This window comes from Nyctereutes procyonoides, unplaced genomic scaffold (assembly GCF_905146905.1).
Source record: "Nyctereutes procyonoides isolate TBG_1078 unplaced genomic scaffold, NYPRO_anot_genome, whole genome shotgun sequence".
In the NCBI taxonomy this organism is placed as follows: Eukaryota; Metazoa; Chordata; class Mammalia; order Carnivora; family Canidae; genus Nyctereutes; species Nyctereutes procyonoides.
This window is the reverse complement of record NW_026575131.1, coordinates 41,356,975-41,375,537: the sequence shown is the minus strand read 5'-3', so window position 1 is coordinate 41,375,537 and position 18,563 is coordinate 41,356,975. Positions and strand designations below refer to the sequence as shown.

At 37.4% G+C, this 18,563-nt stretch overlaps 1 protein-coding gene across 1 annotated transcript in view; it reads right to left on the bottom strand.

The window, feature by feature from the left end:
- Window positions 1-18,563, bottom strand: part of SMARCC1 (SWI/SNF related, matrix associated, actin dependent regulator of chromatin subfamily c member 1) — a 169,436-nt gene that overhangs the window by 88,796 nt on the left and 62,077 nt on the right. Inside the window, exons 10-14 of the mRNA XM_055343264.1 lie at window positions 17,062-17,183; window positions 12,829-12,953; window positions 8,938-8,997; window positions 4,839-4,876; window positions 862-983 (exon numbers count right to left, since the gene is read on the bottom strand). Coding sequence (XP_055199239.1) covers window positions 862-983; window positions 4,839-4,876; window positions 8,938-8,997; window positions 12,829-12,953; window positions 17,062-17,183 — 467 coding nt within the window. The remainder of the gene's footprint in view (window positions 1-861; window positions 984-4,838; window positions 4,877-8,937; window positions 8,998-12,828; window positions 12,954-17,061; window positions 17,184-18,563) is intronic.

The window sequence follows — 18,563 nt, the reverse complement described above, 5'->3', positions numbered from 1 at the left end:
TGAACTTACAACCCCATGATCAAGAGTCACACACTCCACCGAATGAGCCAGCGAGGTGTCCCTAACATTTTAAAATCATATAACGAAGACCAATATTATGAGTATTTTACTATTAATAAATACTCAAATATTTGCCTATCTGAAATGTCACTGATTCTAAATAAGTTAAGCCTAAACCTACAAAGTTTTATAATCCCTAGGTACAATACAACTTAGTTTCCATCCCTCATCTGTTTTTATATATATATATATATATATATATATATATATATATATATATATATATATAAAATTTTTTTTTTTAAGATTTTATTTATTGGTTTAGCGCCTGCCTTTGGCCCAGGGCACGATCCTGGAGACCCGGGACTGAATCCCACGTCGGGCTCCCGGTGCATGGAGCCTGCTTCTCCCTCTGCCTATGTCTCTGCCTCTCTCTCTCTCTCTCTCTCTCTCTCTCTCTCTGTGACTATCATAAATAGAAATTTAAAAAAATTTTTAAAAAAAGATTTTATTTATTTATTCATGAGAGAGACACACACAGAGAGAGAGAGAGAGGCAGAGACACAGGCAGAGAGAGAAGCAGGCTCCATGCAGGGAGCCCGACGAGGGACTCAATCCCAGGTCTCGAGGATCAGGCCCTGGACTGAAGGTGGCGCTAAACCACTGAGCCACCAGGGCTGCCCCCCTCAACTGCTTTAAAGAACACATTCCAAAGTAAAAATAAAAATCACTTTCCATTTCTCTTCATCCAATTTGACAGTAATTAGTGACATAGGGATTTGGGCAGAAAGACCCAACATAATTTCTGGGAAGTTTTCCCACATCTAAGTACTGTATACACGGTATACACGGCCCACTCACCAGTTGTAATCAAACCAAGATGCATAACTAGGAATAATAATGTGATTGGTCTGCTCTGTCACATTATCTTCTCCAGGGTCAAGTGAGCGACTCTGATCACCTTTGCTAGGATCGTCATCTTCCTACAGAAAAGAAGCCAGAGTTTAGAGAAACAGAGAACTACAGAGACATGTAACAACTTTCAAACTTCTCATATTAGGGCACAAAATGAAGCTACCTGATCCAAATTCAAGGCTCTGAAAAACAAATTTCAAATGAAAATGGGCTTTCACAGTTTTTAAAGTACCTCTATAAGATGTCCAGATGACACAGATTTTATTCCTCTCTTTTACAGATGAGGGAATCAACTCAGAGAAGGCCCAAAATTTTTCCCACAATAGCTTGCTTCTTACTTCCAGTTTTATCGATTCCAAGGGTCACAAATCTAAATGACTAGTTCTCAAGTTATTTATAAGGAAGTGACTTAAGGGCAACCCCAGTGGCCCAGAGGTTTAGCGCCGTCTTCGGCCCGGGGTGTGATCCTGGAGACCTGGGATCAAGTCCCACATTAGGCTCCCTGCATGGAGCCTGCTTCTCCCTCTGCCTGTGTCTCTGCTCCCCCCCCCCCCCCCCCCCCGTCTATCCTGAATAAATAAAAACTTTAAAAAAAAAAAAAAAAGGAGGTGACTTAAGACACTAATAAGGCATAAACCTTCCCCTACCAAAGACTGATCAATAACTATCTGCTAGTGGCCATAAGCACCTTACCTCTTTCATTCCTCACAATAACAGTTATTATCACCTCTTTAATGGAGAAGTAAATGCTGCACAGAGCTGGGAGGTTCTAAACAAAGCATAACTCCACAAAGCCCAGTTTGAGGACCTTCAATCACTTTCACTGCTGAAAGTTCTGAATTTTATCAGATTCATTGGAGGTTTTACAGATGATTCCACCTAAAAACCTGGCCTGGCTAATAAAATAATTTAAAAATCACTGCTTTAGGTCAAAACCCAAAAACAGTTCTTATGCTACCAGTAAATACTTTTTTTTTCCAGTAAATACTTTTAAATAAGAGCATCATGTAATATATAGTTTATATTCAAATGGATCCAATTAACACAGAAATGCCCTTTATACATTTTCCTCCCCGAACCAGAACCTGATCAAAGAATCCACACATTATATGATACTCACATCTTTTTAGTTTCCTGCCTTCTTTTGAAAGGGGCTACTTTATGACCTTCAAATGTTTCAAAATTCCAGACCAAACAACTTGTAGCAATATCTAACAATCTCTATTTATCCTACTCATTCATCATAATTATCAGACATTTTTATCAAGAATACCATAGGAAATAATTTTTTGACAGATTTTTTCCAATTTTCTACAGTTATACCATTATATCTATCAACCTTTCATCTATAGTGTTTTACTGTTTTTATTCTTATGAAATTCTTTTCTATTAAGAACCAAATTTTGGGGATCCTTGGGTGGCTCAGCAGTTTAACACCTGCCTTCAGCCCAGGGCCTGATCCTGGAGTCCTGGGATCGAGTCCCACATTGGGCTCCCTGCATGGAGCCTGCTTCTCCTTCTGCCTGTGTCTCTGTCTCTCTCTCTCTCATGAATAAATAAAATTTTTAAAAATCTAAAAAAAAAGAACCAAATTTTTAATCGTACTCTTTTATACTGGTTCCATGGTTTAATTTCTATCTTTAAGTTAATTCATCGTAAATGTCTTGTGTTACAGTATTTGAAGTGAGGATCTAGTGTTACTGCCTAGAAACTTAGGACAATTAATTTCCTTAAGATTAATGAATATCGAAAAAATATAATGTATGAAAGCCCCAAGGAAACTCTGGTTGTTACTTAAATGATGTTGAAACAATTCTGAGGACAAGGGTGAGAAATGTTACTTCCCAAAACAGGGGAGCTAGTAAAAAAAATATGCTCATGCGTTAATGCACTTTTGAGGTACAGATGTCAGAAACTCAATTAGAACGCAAAAAAGTTCCTTTATAACCAGGAAGAAATTAGCACTGCAATTATTAAGCCAATAATTTATTATTTGATTATCTGAGTGAGGGCATGCATAGGATGACATCATGGGACTAGCTGTCAGAGTAACTACTTCTAACCAGTTTAGGTTTCAGTTATATAATAGACTTGGCCTTGGTTTCAAGATACCCTCTACAAGATAGGGTTTACCCTCCTGGCATATAAGAAAAAAAAATCTCCTACAGGTCAATTTTTTTGGCTTTTTATTTTGGTTTTACTATCACACAATAGTATTTACACTAAATGATGACATCTTTTTACAAATATAACAGTTGTTAATGGTTCTTAAGTAGCTCTTTAATAAAGAAGTCTGGTTTTAAAGAAAAAAATCATATAGTTGCCTGGCTGGCTCAGCTGGTGGAGCGTGCGATCTCGGGGTTGTGAGTTTGAGCCCCATGTTGGGTGTCGAGCTTACTTAAAAATAGAATCTTTAGGGCGCCTGAGTGGCTCAGTTGGTTAGTGCCTGACTCTTGGTTTCAGCTCAGGTCACGATTTCATGGGTCATGAGATGACTCTGAGCTCAGTGAGGAATCTGCTTTTAAGATTGTCCTCCTCTTTTCCTCCCTCTACTTGCACAAGCACAGGCATGCACGCTCTCTCTCTAAAATAAACAAATCTTAATATATGTATCTTTAAAAAAAGAATAAATAGAGCAATTCAGTTAAAGAACCTTATATAGAGGAGTTTCTTGAAAGTTTTAGGGAAATTCTATCATAAATAGGTTCATCCCTTGAATGTATTAACGAAAGAAACAAGGGGCATCCCCAGTGGTGCAGCGGTTTGGCACCGCCTGCAGCCTGGGGTGTGATCCTGGAGACCCGGGATCGAGTCCCACATCGGGCTTCCTGCATGGAGCCTGCTTCTCCCTCTGCCTGTGTCTCTGCCTCTCTCTTGCTCTCTCTGAATGAATGAATCAATGAATCAATGAATGAATGAATGAATGAATAAATAAATAAATAAATAAATAAATAAATAAATAAATAAATCGAAAGAAAGAAGAAAAGAAAAAAAGAAAAAAAAGAAAAAGAAAAAAAAAGAAAAGAAAAGAAAGACAAACAATGTCAATTTGGGGGATTTCTCTGACTCAATGAAAAAGAATTATCCATTTTCAACAAAGTAAGGAAGTTATTTCAAGGAGATTGCTATTTTAAGGATTAGGGGTTACACTAATAACAGTCATATATGAGTTTGAATGAACAATGGGCCATTTACTAAAAAGGAAAGGAAAATCCTGCCTTAAATCCAACATCTTTCAACAGCATAATTATTGCTATGTCTCTACCGTAGGACTGATGAAACAGAAAGCAGCTGATTGTAAGGGTTCAAAAAAAGTTGACAATATGCTCAAAGGTGGTACTGGCTATGTGCTGAAGATGCACTCACAGAAATGGAAATGAGAAAGTCAAAGCAACCAAGATGGTCCCTGCTCATCTGTCCTGTCAGAGGACACTTCGAACACTGTAGTCAACTGATTACTACCTTGCAACCAGGGTTATAAGAGAACCAGAAACTAGAGCATAAGAGGAACACTACACTACATAAGAAGACAGAAACTTCTTTTCGACAAAATTTTAGGAATCAAGAAAGACTTAATCAGTGGTGTGTTTAAAAAAAAAAAATCAGAAGGACCTCAAAAGTGAACATTTTTTTTTAAAGGATTTTATTTATTTATTCCTGAGAGAGACACAGAGAGAGACAGAGAGAGGCAGAGACACAGGTAGAGGGAGAAGCAGGCTCCACACAGGTAGCCAAGCCCGATGTGGGACTTGATCTTGTGACTCTAGGATCACACCCTGAGCCAAAGGCCAATGCTTAACTGCTGAGCCACCCAGGAGTCCCAAAAGTGAACATTTCTAAGGACATCTCCAATCAGTGCTTCTGCTCCATACATAGGACCCCTAGACAGCTACTTCTGCAACAGACCCTAACTAAATTGTTACCTTTCCTCCTGTTGTGACTGTTTCTTCATCCTGTTCATCTGTAAAATCAAAATATACAATTTATTTAAAAAACAGGTAAACACTCTTTGTATTACTTGAAAACTTCAAGGTAATTTTAAAAATTTTACGTTAATTGTTACAAATAGACAAAAGGAAAGAAATAGAGCATTATTAAAACAGATCCACCTCTAGTAATTCAGTAAATTGGAATTGTACACAGAAGCAAAAAACTGAGAACTTCAAAGCATTAATAATTAAAAATTTCCAACAACAGGGAATTTATAATTAATTACTGCTGGGGCTACTATCTTAGTCATGATCTTGCTAATAAAAGGTAAGGGACTTGATTAGGGCTCTTGTCTCCTGAGATTTGATGAAACAAAGTAATGACATTTTGGATCTCGGAGGAAATGAATGAAGGAAATGAGGAGTAAAGAAAAGACATGAAAATCAATCACGCAGACAAAGTCCTGGTAAGAGTGTTAATGTCTTCTAAGGATAGCGGACTCCGGGACCTAAATGCTGGTCTGGCAAAAGAAAAGGAAAGGAGTAAACCCAACTATAATACAATCCAGGCAGCTGATTTCCATAATGAAAAGTTAAAGTGCCAGTGTGTCTACTGTTTATATACGAATGAAGGCTATGTTTGTATTATAATGGCAAAGTTGATTAACTGTGACAGAGACCTTGGGCCCTGTCTAAAATCTTCACTACCTGGCCCTTTGCTGAGTTAAGTATGCCAACCTCTACTTTAGGGAATACACAAAGATGATAATACATGAACAGGCAGCCCCCAAACTTTCAAATGTATTTTACAGAGTGCCTCTACTACATGCTAGTCACAGTCCAAATGCTAAGGACACAATAAAGAACAAGAATAGGGCCCTGTCTTCATGGAGTCTACATTCCAGTTAGGAGTGGCAGGAGATGGAAGAGAAAACACACAAAAAGATATCATATAGTATCAGAAGAAAACAAATCAATATATTTTAGAGAGGGGCTGGGTGGGTGAACCCTTCCAAGTACGTAACGAGGGAAGCCTGTCTGAAAAGCTTAACATTTTACCTAAAATATAAGGAAAAGACAAAGCAAGCATTTCCCATAGAGGATGCAGCCTGGTAAAAGGGCCTCAAGTGGGGATGGACCTGACCCCTTCACAAATCTCAAAGGTCACTATGAGCATGAACAAAGTCTGGAAGAAATGAGCACAGCACAAAAGCAGGGTGCAGTCAAAACATTGGCACGAAAGGTAGACAGACTTGGACCTGAGTCTATGCTCTGTCACTTAACAGCTGTATGCTTGGAAACATTACTGAATCCCTCAAGGCTCCACTTCCTCATCAATGACATGGGGCTAACATGGTTTTACAGTGAAAAGCAAACATATGCAGAATAATACCTGGCAGGTACTCATGCAAAACAAAAATGGATAGTGTTGCTTGATTTGGAAGTGAGACAAACACCTGCTAGCAGGAATACAGGATTCCCTGTGTGGTAAATAAATTATGGTCATCCGGCTCTACAGAGCAACTACTTTTATTCTAGGAAGGGATGAACAAGATTGTCAAAAATGAACTTTTTGTCCTCTGGATCTTGTTTAACCACACAATAACCAGTTTCTTCCTATATGGTGGGAACACAACCTAATGATCTCTCTCTGATCAAAATATATACCATTTAAATTAAGTTTGACAGATTTCTGTCCCTGACATAGTCCTGTACCCAATGGAAATAGACTTCTAATAATACTGAAGTAGAAGGGACAGATATCCTGGTTACTGATTCCTAAACGGTAACTATACACATTCTCTTCCTCCTTCCAGATGTGGACAATCACATGCTCACCTCAGCCCCTGGATCTTGACCTTTCAGATATTTCAAAACAGAACAAAACAGAAAAGGACTGAGTATGTGTAGAGCTAGGTGACAGAATATGGCAGAATATGGACCAGTTAAAACAATTCCTAGTTGATGGATCAGTCACCTCCCACCATGGTTCAGGTTACACCTAATGTAGAAAGCCAGATGCTTCAGTGATACATGGAGAGTGTGCTGGTCCTTGGAGGGGAGGCCAGGACAACAGTTTCATATTCCACAGGCTCTAGCTCTCCAGCTGTGATGAGCACAATCTTCAGCAACAGGACCCTTACTATTTATTTAGACCTCAAACCATTCACAAATACAAAGGGAAGATCTCTTATTCCCAGAATTAAAAATCTTGACCCAACTGACACCTCTATCCATTTGACTCCTTTGATAAAGCCTATTACAAAATCATTGCTATCTCCACTTCTAAAAGAACAATTATCTACTCCCTTAAAACTACAGATTGATTTTTCAGGATATCTACTTAAAAAATACAAACTGCTTAAAAACTTGTCCCTGTGAAGATAATCAAGTCTTAACAAGCATTTACCTGGTAACATTATCAAAACTAAAGAAGCCTGCATACAGCTGGTTTTGTTTTCCAGACCTTTGAGTCAGTGAATAAGTATCAGTTGTGGAATAGGCAATATAAAAATTTATAGAAAACGGAAATTATTAATATTCTATGAATAATGTTAAAGACGATTAAGAGAGGAATAATGTTTTGACATTTTTCTTTATTTTGTTGACCTAACACCACCTTTATATAAATTGTCATCAAGACAATTTTCTAGGGATCCCTGGGTGGCGCAGCGGTTTGGCGCCTGCCTTTGGCCCGGGGCGCGATCCTGGAGACCCGGGATCGAATCCCACGTCGGGCTCTCGGTGCATGGAGCCTGCTTCTCCCTCTGCCTGTGTCTCTGCCTCTCTCTCTCTGTGTGTGACTATCATAAATAAATAAAAATTTAAAAAAAAAAAAAATACACTATAAAAAAAAAAAAAAAAAAAAGACAATTTTCTATTTCTACTTTTGACATAATAAAAAATGGAATCATCTACTGATATTCAGTGACAGGCTTAAAGCCAGAAAAAGGGAGGATGCAGTGAAATGAAGTAGAAAAACTCTCTGAACTACCTACTCAAAGCTGTCATCAAGAATTTCTGAAAAAGGGGCGGCTAGGAAAGATCAGTCAGTTAAGCGGCTGATTCTTGATTTTCACTCAGGTCAATGATCTGGATCCTGGGATCCAGCCCTGAGTTGGCCCCGCACTCAGCAGGGAGTCTAGTTGAAGATTCTCTCTCCCTCTGCCCTTCCCCTAGCTCCTGTGCCTGCATGCTCTCTCAAAAATAAACAAACAAACTTTTGTGTGTGTTGCAGGGGCGGTTTGGGGAGAGCAAGAATCTAATTTGTTTGAAATACAGAATTCACTTAGTGAGGAGATGGAGAAATTAAAGTTTCATTTTCCACATCAGGAAATCCTGAATATCCTTTTCAGGTGTAAAATTTCCCTGAAGTCAAAATTTTAGTATATACTGAAAACACGAAGTTTTACTTTGATTTTTTTTTCTTATTAAAGATTTTATTTGAGAGAGAGCAAGCGAGGTAGACAGCAAGAGCGTTGAAGAGGGGCAGAAGGAGAGGGAGAAGCAGGCTACTCGCTGAGCAGGGAGCCGGACACAGGACCCTGGGATTATGACCTGAGCCAAAGGCAGCCGCTTAACCTACTGAACCACCAAGGAGCCCCTGCTTTGATTTTTATAAGAAAGAAATTGAGACCCATATATAACTCAAGAACAAAGATGTTTAAAACTACCTCTATTTTTTTAAACCAGAACAACTGACTCCACTCCTCTTTTCTACCCTATAGCACATCCAATGCCTTCCTTGTGAAAATGTACTCTGTAATTTGCAAATACTGTGAATGGATAATGTGATTCTCATTTTACACTATTTAGAAAGTTAGAAGAAATAATTTAGAAAATAAAGCATTTAATACTCAATAGACTTTTGTTCTGAAGATGCAAAATCAAATCAGTAAAAATGCAAAAAATGAATCACAGGAAATTAAATTTCCTGATATGGCAGCAAAAAAAACAAATGACAGTGATGCTAAGGGAGCCATGTCCTTTCCAGGATAGCAAGTGGAGCGACATTTCTCAGAAAGAATTTTCAGGAGAGCTGAATCTTTGAGAGAGAAAAACACAGAAGTGTATAGACTATTTTGGTTTTTACCTAGATCTGCTACAGTTCCTCCTTTAACAGGTGTATTTTCACTGTCCTTCTTTGGGTTCACTAGAAAGAAAAAAAAAAGAATCATGTTTTGGGGGAAAGTTCCACTTTTTTAAAAGAAGAAAAAAGAATAAAAGAGGATTAAAAACTACCTAAGTCTCACAGCAAATCTGTCATTCAATGTTCACCTTCATGAAAAACTCCAGGCCCAACAGAGAAATATTAATACTTAGTGTAACAGACTGCATTTTGTAATTAATTTCCTAAGCTCCAATATTTTTTCATGACAAATGAAAATACAAAAATATAGAGAGCAAAACCTGAAAGAACCTTTCAATCCCTTCCCTCCAATTTTTTTATTACATTTTCTGTGCATTTGTTGATTCCCATTTTTGATAAACTAAAGAAAAATACCTTTTATACATCTATGTAGACTTTAAAACCCTAAATCTTACAGAAACATTACACATACTGTGCTTCTTCCTTAACATTCTACTTTTTTCATTCAACAGTGTGCTTGTATAACCTTTCCATGTTAAATATTTTTAATTAAATTATATCTCTTTCATTTTTAGTAAATCCACTGTGTCCATGGATGGGTCATGATGTAACAAGGTCTGTATTAATGGTAACTGGAGTTTATTTGCAATTTTCTACTGTAACCTAATCCACATTCTTTTCTCTTCAACTTTAAGCATGCATGTAATTACTTAAAACAGGCTCTGAAATTAAAAATGTTACTGGATGAACAAATTTTAAAACTGAACAGATACAGCCAAATTGTGTTAAGTGGCTTCATCAGTTTATATTCCCACCAACAGCAATTGAGAGTACTCACTTTCTCAAAACATCAAAACCCAAACATACTTTGGGTACCAACTACTTTTTAAGTTTTGAAAATCTAAAGGATGAAAAATGTTCCTTTAATAATCAAGAAATCGTTGGTTAAATGAGATCGAGCATCTTTTCACAGATTTATTGGCCCTGAAATTTGACAAAATTACCAGTACATAATACTTTGCCCTTTATAAGGTATAAAAATCTTTATACAAATTTAGGGTTCTAATTCTGTTAAGTGACCAATGAATATTTTCCACAAGGCTAACACTTCCTTAAAGTGAATATTTGGAAGTTTACTTTTACTTTTTTTTTAATTTGGCATTTTAGTCTACCTGAAGCTTAAATTCTTACTTATGATACAAAGAGAAGTACTAAACTTTTCCAGAAGTATGTATGGAATAGTTTGGTCTGCTCTCCACAAATCAGAACTGCCAAAATCACAATCAATTAAATTTATAAACAAATACGGATCTACAGATGAACCAAAAATTCTATTCCACTGATGAATTCAGCCATTCCTGTATCCAAATCATACTATATTCATTATTATAGCTTTAGCTTAGTTACTTATGACTACCACCACCTCCCAATATTTGGGAGGCACCTGGGTGACTCAGTCAGAAAAGCATGTGACTCTTGATCTCAGGGTTGTGAGTCTGAGTCCCACACCTTTGTGTATAGAGATTACATACATACATACATACATGCATAAATTGAGGGGTGCCTGGTTGGCTAAGTTGGTAAAGCATGTGATTCTTGATCTTGGGGTTCTAAGTTAAAGCCTCACACTGTATATAGAGATTACTTAAAAATAAAATCTTAAAAACAAACAAACAAACAAACAAACAAAAAAGCACAACTGAGAGGTATCTGGGTGGTTCAGTTGTTTAAGCATCCAACTCTTGATTTTGGCTCAGATCACGATCTCAGGGTCTTGAGATCAAGCCCTGAATCAGGCTCCACACTTACCATGGAGTCTGCTGGAGATTCTCTCCCTCTGCCCCTCCCCCGACATGCTCACTCCCACTCACTAGCTCTCTCTCAAATAAATAAATAAATCTTTAAAAATAAAAAGAAACAACAGAAGATAAATATTGTAATCTCTACAGCAACAACTAAGGAAAAAAACTAATAGAAATCAAATAGCGAATATGAAAATCTACATAACAGAAAACAGAATAGGGATGCCTGGGTGGCTCAGTGGTTGAGCGTCTGCCTTTGACCCAGGGCATGGGATTAAGTCCTGCATCAGGATCAATGCTCAGCAGGAGGTCCAATCTCCATCTGCCTCTGTCTCTGCCTCTCTCTGTGTCTCTCATGAATAAATAAATAAAATCTAAAATAAGGGAAAAGAAAAGAGAATAGTAATTGTCGGGATATGGGAGAAGGGGACATTCTGGGCTAACCTCCAGTAAATATGGGGTTTCTTTTCAGGGAGATGGAAATATTTTAGAAATAAGAAAGAGGTGATGATTGTATAACATAATGAATACACTAAACAAAACCCTGGAGTGATTAAAATACACTTTAACTGGTCAATTTTATGCTACATGAAGAATATTTCAATTAGAACTATGCTATATCGGGGATCCCTGGGTGGCTCAGAGGTTTAGCGCCTGCCTTTGGCCCAGGGCGTGATCCTGGAGTCCCAGGATCGAGTCCCGCGTCAGGCTCCCGGCATGGAGCCAGCTTCTCCCTCCTCCTGTGTCTCTGCCCCTCTCCCTCCCTCTCTCTCTCTCTCTCTGTCTATCATGAATAAATAAATGAATCTTAAAAAAAAAAAAACTATGCTATATTTAAAAAGCTGCCACATAAGTTCTAAAATAAAAGCAGAGAAGCCAGAACAGAACATTAAAGTAGTGGATTACGGCAAAAGAAGGGAGGAAATAAGAGAGGGACAAATAGAAAAAATATATCATAATGGCAGACTTAAGCCCAACCACATCAATAATTGTTACATTTCAATGGCCCACATACTCCAATTAAAAACAGAAAATGGGGATTTTGCATGGCAGAGATGACAGATACCAAGGCTCAACAATATGCTATTTAAAATCAACACGCTTGGGACACCTGGGTGGCTCAGTGGTTGAGCGTTTGCCTTTGGCTCAGGTCGTGATCTGGGGTCCTGAGATCAAGTCCCACATCAGGCTCCCTGCCCAGCGGGAAGTGTGCTTCTGCCACTGCCTGTGTCTCTCAATGAATAAATAAAACCTTTTTTTAAAAAATTCACATGCTTTACATAAATCAAAGTTAAAGTAACAAAATGCAAGAGAGATGTAAGTTGGAAATCTAACGTGTAAGAACAAAGTGTGTGTAATTTACAAAACTGCTCTACTGAAGTCGAGTATAGCGAGGACTAATAGAAAAAAAAATAGAAATAGAGAAAAGGATATGGTGTGAAAAGGCTTTATTATCATCAGTGAACCTGGCCTTCAAAACAAGCACTTCTGTGGCACATAAAGAAAGACACACAAGAGTCGATTCATCAAGACGACATGACCCTAAGTGTGTATGCCCTTAAATAGCAGAGTTTCAAAAGAAATGCACAGGAATCAAGAGAAACAATAAATTCGTAACTATACTTAAAAGAGTCTAACACATCCTTCTGTCAATAATGGATTTAAAGAGGTTAAAATGTACATAGATAAGTATGTCACCTTTTCATCTGTATATTGATTGATTCTATTGGGATTTAAAACCATTTATTTTAAAGCATTGGTAAATTTAGAAAAATTTTTTAAATTTTTCTTTCTTTTTTGAGTAGGCTCCATGCCCAGTGTGGGACTTGAATCACAACCCTGAGATCAAGAGTGGCCTGCCCTACCGACTGACCCAGCCAGGCATCCTATTAGAAAACTTTTTTTCGGTGTTTTTCCTCAATAAGTAACAAAAGTATACCAAAAGATTGAGAAAGAGGTAATTTTGTAAACATTTTAATCATGAACATTGGAAACTGGGGGCACAGAGCAAGAAATGATTCATCCCATGGCATTGCTAAGAATGATTAAATCATATCTAGTACTCTCATACTCTAGGCAGAAGAATACAAACCATTTTTTGGAAGCACCACTTCCTCTATATTGGGTACCGGTGTTGGGTCTTCCATGTCCTTGGTAAGATCTTCTTGCTCATCTTCCTCTTTTTGACTTCTGCGCTTCCCATAGAGACTAGCTTGACTAAAAACATACAAGGCATATAAATGTATAAATAAGACTGACTACAGCTGCTCATAGCAGACAATTTCAAAGGCTTTACCCTCATTGTTAGATCTATGCTCAGAACTGCTTTAAGAGACAAAGAGAAATCAAACAAATTAGGTACATTTCCAAATTACATCTAACCAGCCAGAAGGAAAATAAAGGTTATTGGGAGTAAGAAATGGGCCCAGAAATCCTACTACCCAAACTTCAGACAGTATCCTAAAGGGGGCTTAAATCAGTGTAATAAAATAACATCTGCTATGAAAATATGGCAGATATTTTATCTAACATCAACAATCACATAAGAGATTTTCTCAAAAATATGGAGAACTGTATTTTCCTGGCTCTCTATATCATCCAAATATCAAGAACTGCAAAGTAAAATCATTTAGAATGGTAATAATTTTTTGAGTGTGTGTAAAAATTGCCATTGCTCTTTCTTTAGTTTACATTCAAAACTAACACATTCCAGAAAGCAGATTAGGGTTCAAACAAGAATGAAATATGATTCTCTAATTGAGGAATTAATTACAGGGGATACCAGGACAGAAATTATCATATACCTCATATAACATGATGTGTACCAATACAGAGAAATAAATAAGAGTACCAAAAAAATAAGAGTTAATCAATATTGAAGGTGACAGTTAAACTAAACCTTGGGAACTGTAACAATTCACCAAAAAGTAAGCAATGTTTCAAGATACTGAGTGCAGGCATTAAGGCATAATAAAAGAGATAACCTGTTCTGGGAAGGAACAGTCAGGAACCCAGAACACACCACAAGTGAAGAGTAGAGAAAACAGCTGACAGAAATACACGGTGGGCAGCCTGAGTCCTTATAGTGCTGAGAGAGTGAGCAGAGTACTCTTCTATGATAGACCACATACTGGCATATGTTAGAATCAAGTATACAGGTAAAAATATTTTTTTAATTTTTAATAAAAATTGCATGACAATTTTTCAAAAGCCCATGAACCTAAAGGTGTTAGGGGGATAAAATAAAAACGGAATAAAAAAATGCAGGAAAGCTCAAATAAAGCAAACGTTAGGAAAACAGATGTCAGTGTCTTTTCATTAAAGGAAACACGAAACTTGAATGCCTGCTCATTAGAAGACAGACGTATTCAATTCAAGGACACCCATATATCTATTTTGGGAAACTCAATTTGGTGGGTTTTATACTCAGAGCAGAAGCTCAATGCCATCACTGTGAGCCTCCTGGACATCACATCTTAGTTTGAAGACCACTAGTGCCCTGGCACTGCATCTTAGCCCGTAAGTGGGAAGAAGGGTACATCAATTTCAGGCCCAGAACACTTGGAAAAGTTGTATGCTTTTCTTCAAGGATTGTCAGGAAGCTCTGAAATCTCTGCACATCAACCATTAGATTCAGATTAGAGGCTCTTATTAAAAAATGAGGCCACTCTCAGTAATCATTAAGGAAAAATATATTCTTGTAGGTTTTTCTTAAATATCATAATTCATGTGTGACTTGACAAAATAACAACATCCTTTTATGACTATGACAGGCTCATTAATATTATTTATAAAACTAAGAGTTTTTTTTTTTTTTAACTTCTCTAACAGCTTCAATACATGGTTAACAACGTTTCAGATAACCCTACCCTTCAAAAAAATAACATGATTCAAGGCATGTCCTGGGCATAAAAACACTAATTTGGCTATAGAAAAAAAGAAGTCAATAAAAGGAAGCTAATGGAGAGAGGATAACAAGCCAAAACTGTAATAAATTTCCAGTAACATGAAGAATAAATTTTGCATCTGTCATCTTCTAAGACTAAACTTAACTTCTGTGAAATTAAATTAAAAAAATTTTTTGAGCTAAACAAGCCAGAAATTATCTACTTAATATACAATAATGAATGTTGAGTATTACCTACAATTTACTAAATATGTACTCAAGCCAGACACTGCAGGTGGGGTTTAAAGCCTCACTCGATCCCCACAACCACTTATTCAATAGAAACCAAAATCCCCGCTCAAGCAAGATTTATTAAAGCACAAATGAGATGCTGTGAACAAGGCACTGTGCTCAACATGGAAGAGACATAGGTTCGTTTCCTTCTAGGAGTCATTCTGATCACAAATGGGACAGGTGGTAAAATCAGAGACAGAAACATTAGCTATGGCAAATATAATTTCCTAAATTCCTTACTAAGCCACATTGCTCAATATATAATTAGATAAAAAAAGACTGTATTCAGGGTTCCTTTATAAATATAACATCAGATGGCCACATTATAAAGGAGATGAAGAAAAAGGAAAGAGTAGGAGAAGAAAAGAAAGATGGAGAGCCAAATAATCCACCCTCAGGCCTTGGTAAAGGTGGTGGAATCTAGCCAAAAGAATACAGTAATGGGAAGCTCAGAGTCCAGCTTTGAATCTTGACTCTGAGCAAAAATCTGTGTGACCTTGGAAAAATCACCTCCCTATCCTGAACGTCAATCTCTGTTTCCTAAGATAAAGATGGTTATGATACTTCAAAGATCTCCTTCAGTTTTAAGATTCTGTACATGGTAGGAATGCCTGTGTGGCTCAGCAGGTGAGCGTCTGTCTGCCTTTGACTCAGGGCATGATCCCAGGGCCTGGGATCAAGTCCCACACTGGGCTCCTGCAGAGACCTGCTTCTCCCTCTGCCTATGTCTCTGCCTCTCTGTCTCTCATGAATAAATAAAATCTTTTAAAAAATTGTTTTTAAAAAAACATTGTGTACAGTTTCTACTCTCACTAAACTGTGAGCCAAAGCTCCAATCCAGAAGGCAAAGATTCATCCTCTTCCCACAGCTACGCCAGAGAGAGAAAAATCGTTTCTCTCAGAATTTGATCATAGAATTGGAGTGGCTTTATTTTAAATACAGATTAGATAGGTTTTCTGTGGAATACAAAGTTAAATGTGGCATGATACGACGTGTGTGTGTGTATGTATGTATGTGTTGGAATATTATTCAGCCATTAAAAAAGAAGGAAGGGCAGCCCCGGGGGCGCAGCGGTTTAGCGCCGCCTGCAGCCCAGGGCGTGATCCTGGAGACCCTGGGTCGAGTCCCACGTCAGGCTCTCTGCATGGAGCCTGCTTCTCCCTCTGCCTGTATCTCTGCCTCTCTCTCTCTCTCTCTCTGCATCTCTATGAATAAATAAATAAAATATTCAAAAATAAATAAATAAATAAATAAATAAATAAATAAATAAATAAATAAATAAATAAATAAATAATAAAAAAGAAGGAAATTGGGCAGCCCAGGTGGCTCAGTAGTTTAGCGCCACCTTCAGCCCAGGGCCTGATCCTGGAGACCCGGGATCGAGTCCTGCATCAGGCTCCCTGCATGGGGTCAGCTTCTCCCTCTGCCTATGTCTCTGCCTCTCATGAATGAATGAATAGATAAATAAATAAAAAAGAAGGAAATTCTGCTACTTGGGACAACATGGGATACACCTTGAGACCATTTTGCTAAGTGGAATAACTCAGAGAAAAATAAATACATTATGACCTCTCCTATATAGGGAATCTAAAAAACAAAACAAAAGAACAAAAATTCATCGATAGAGGGAACACAATGGTGGTGGCCAAAGGTAGGGAGTGGGGGAGATTGGGAAGAAAGTTGGTAAAGAGTATAAACTTCCAGTTATAAAATAAATAAACCCTAGGAGTGTAATATACAGCATGGTGTCTACAGTTAAGATGGTACTGTGCATGTGAAAGTCACTAAGAAAGTAGATCTTAAAAGTTCTTGTAACAAGAAAAAAAATTAATAACTATGTGTGATGTTGGATGTTAAGACTTATTGTGATTATCTCACTATACATATCAATTTAAAAAGATTGTATGCAAAAAAATAAATAAATAAAAAATAAATAAAAAGATTGTATGCAAGGTGCCTAAGCATGAACACAACATAAGATAGCCATCAGATAACATCTGACAAGACAAGCTACCAGTGCAAAGATATCTACCAAGTCAAAGTAAGACAACTTCCCTTGAGCAAAACTTCCAGAATAAATCTGAAAATCTGGAATGCTGTGTGTAGTTTGTTTTAATGCCTCTGAATCATGCTGCAGTTCTTACCCTTTCTTTCCACTCTTCTTCCGGGATTCTGTGGGTGTAGGAGGTGGAGGGGAAGGTGAATGTTTCCTCTTTCGAGCATTAGCTGATGCTTTCCTATCTCTTCTCTCTGGACTTCTGACTGGCTAGGAATAAATAAATGGAAATAAATATCAGCCAGCTTTTCTGACTCCTCAGTTTCTACAAAACCTTGTCCAAAGGTGAAATTCACAAAGATAATACCAATACTACTCAGAGCAAATGAAAGGAACATCATTAAGCATCCTCGACCACCAACAGTCAAGACTCTCCAACTTTCCACGTGATGTACCACCAATGGAAATATCAGAATTATCCCACTAGTATTCAAACTATGCAACAAAACAGACATGCCCAAATCCTGCACAACTAGAAATTGTTCCTGTTCACCTTGTTTCCGGATGGGAAAAGCACTTTTAACAACTACTGGAAAATATGAAACATATGCTATTAAAATAAAGAAATACAAACAATGGCTGAATGATCTTGTGAAAGCGTATCAGAAAATACTCTTGACATATCAGTAAAAAGAATAGGAGAAAACTTTATGACACAAAAGTTGCTAAATAAGCTTGCGATTGATAGGTGCGCCCAAGTGTCTGCCTTCAGCTCAGGTGATGATACCAGGGTCTTGGGACTGAGCCCTGCATTGGGCTCCCTGCTCAATGGGAAGTCAGCTTTCTCCCTCCTACTGGTCTTGTGCTCCCCCCAAATAAATAAATAAAACTTAAAAAAAATTATTACAAATTATTACAATTTATTATTAGTCAATCTAGGGATGCCTGGGTGACTCAGCGGTTTGACGCCTGCCTTTAGCCCAGGGAGTGATCTTGGAAACCCAGGATCGAGTCCCATGTCAGGCTCCCTGCATGGAGCCTGCTTGTCTCTCTTTGCCTCTCTCTCTGCCTGTGTCTCTCATTAATAAATAAAATCTTTTAAAAATAAAAGTCAATCTAACAGAAGTATAAATCCCTATTTGCAAATGGCATGATCTTATATATACATAACTCTAAGGAATCTACCAAAAAATTATCAGAGCCAATGAGTTCAGCAGTTGCAGGATACACAACGAAATATAGAAGTCAACCTATAAATCATAATTATGGATTTAACAAAATAGACAAGAAAGAATTAACACCTAAGATGATCCAAAGTATAGTACCTAAGGTGCCAAAAAAAATTCAGAGATTAAAATATTAATTAAACATATATCATCTCTGGTACCCTCATACTCCTTACAACGCTGTATCCTTTCAGAAGCTTGGTAGCAACAAATTAGAAATCTGAGTCATCTTACTGGCCTATAACAAGAAGTTTTAAAGAAAACCTAAACTGCATACACTCTATACTAAGTCTGAAATTAAACTTTTAAAAAGACATATTAAATGCATTTTTATACAATCACGCTAAAAATAAGTGAATAAATTACTACATAAATAAACCATCTCAATCTGAACAGAGATGGATATGGACAGGCCTGTTTAATA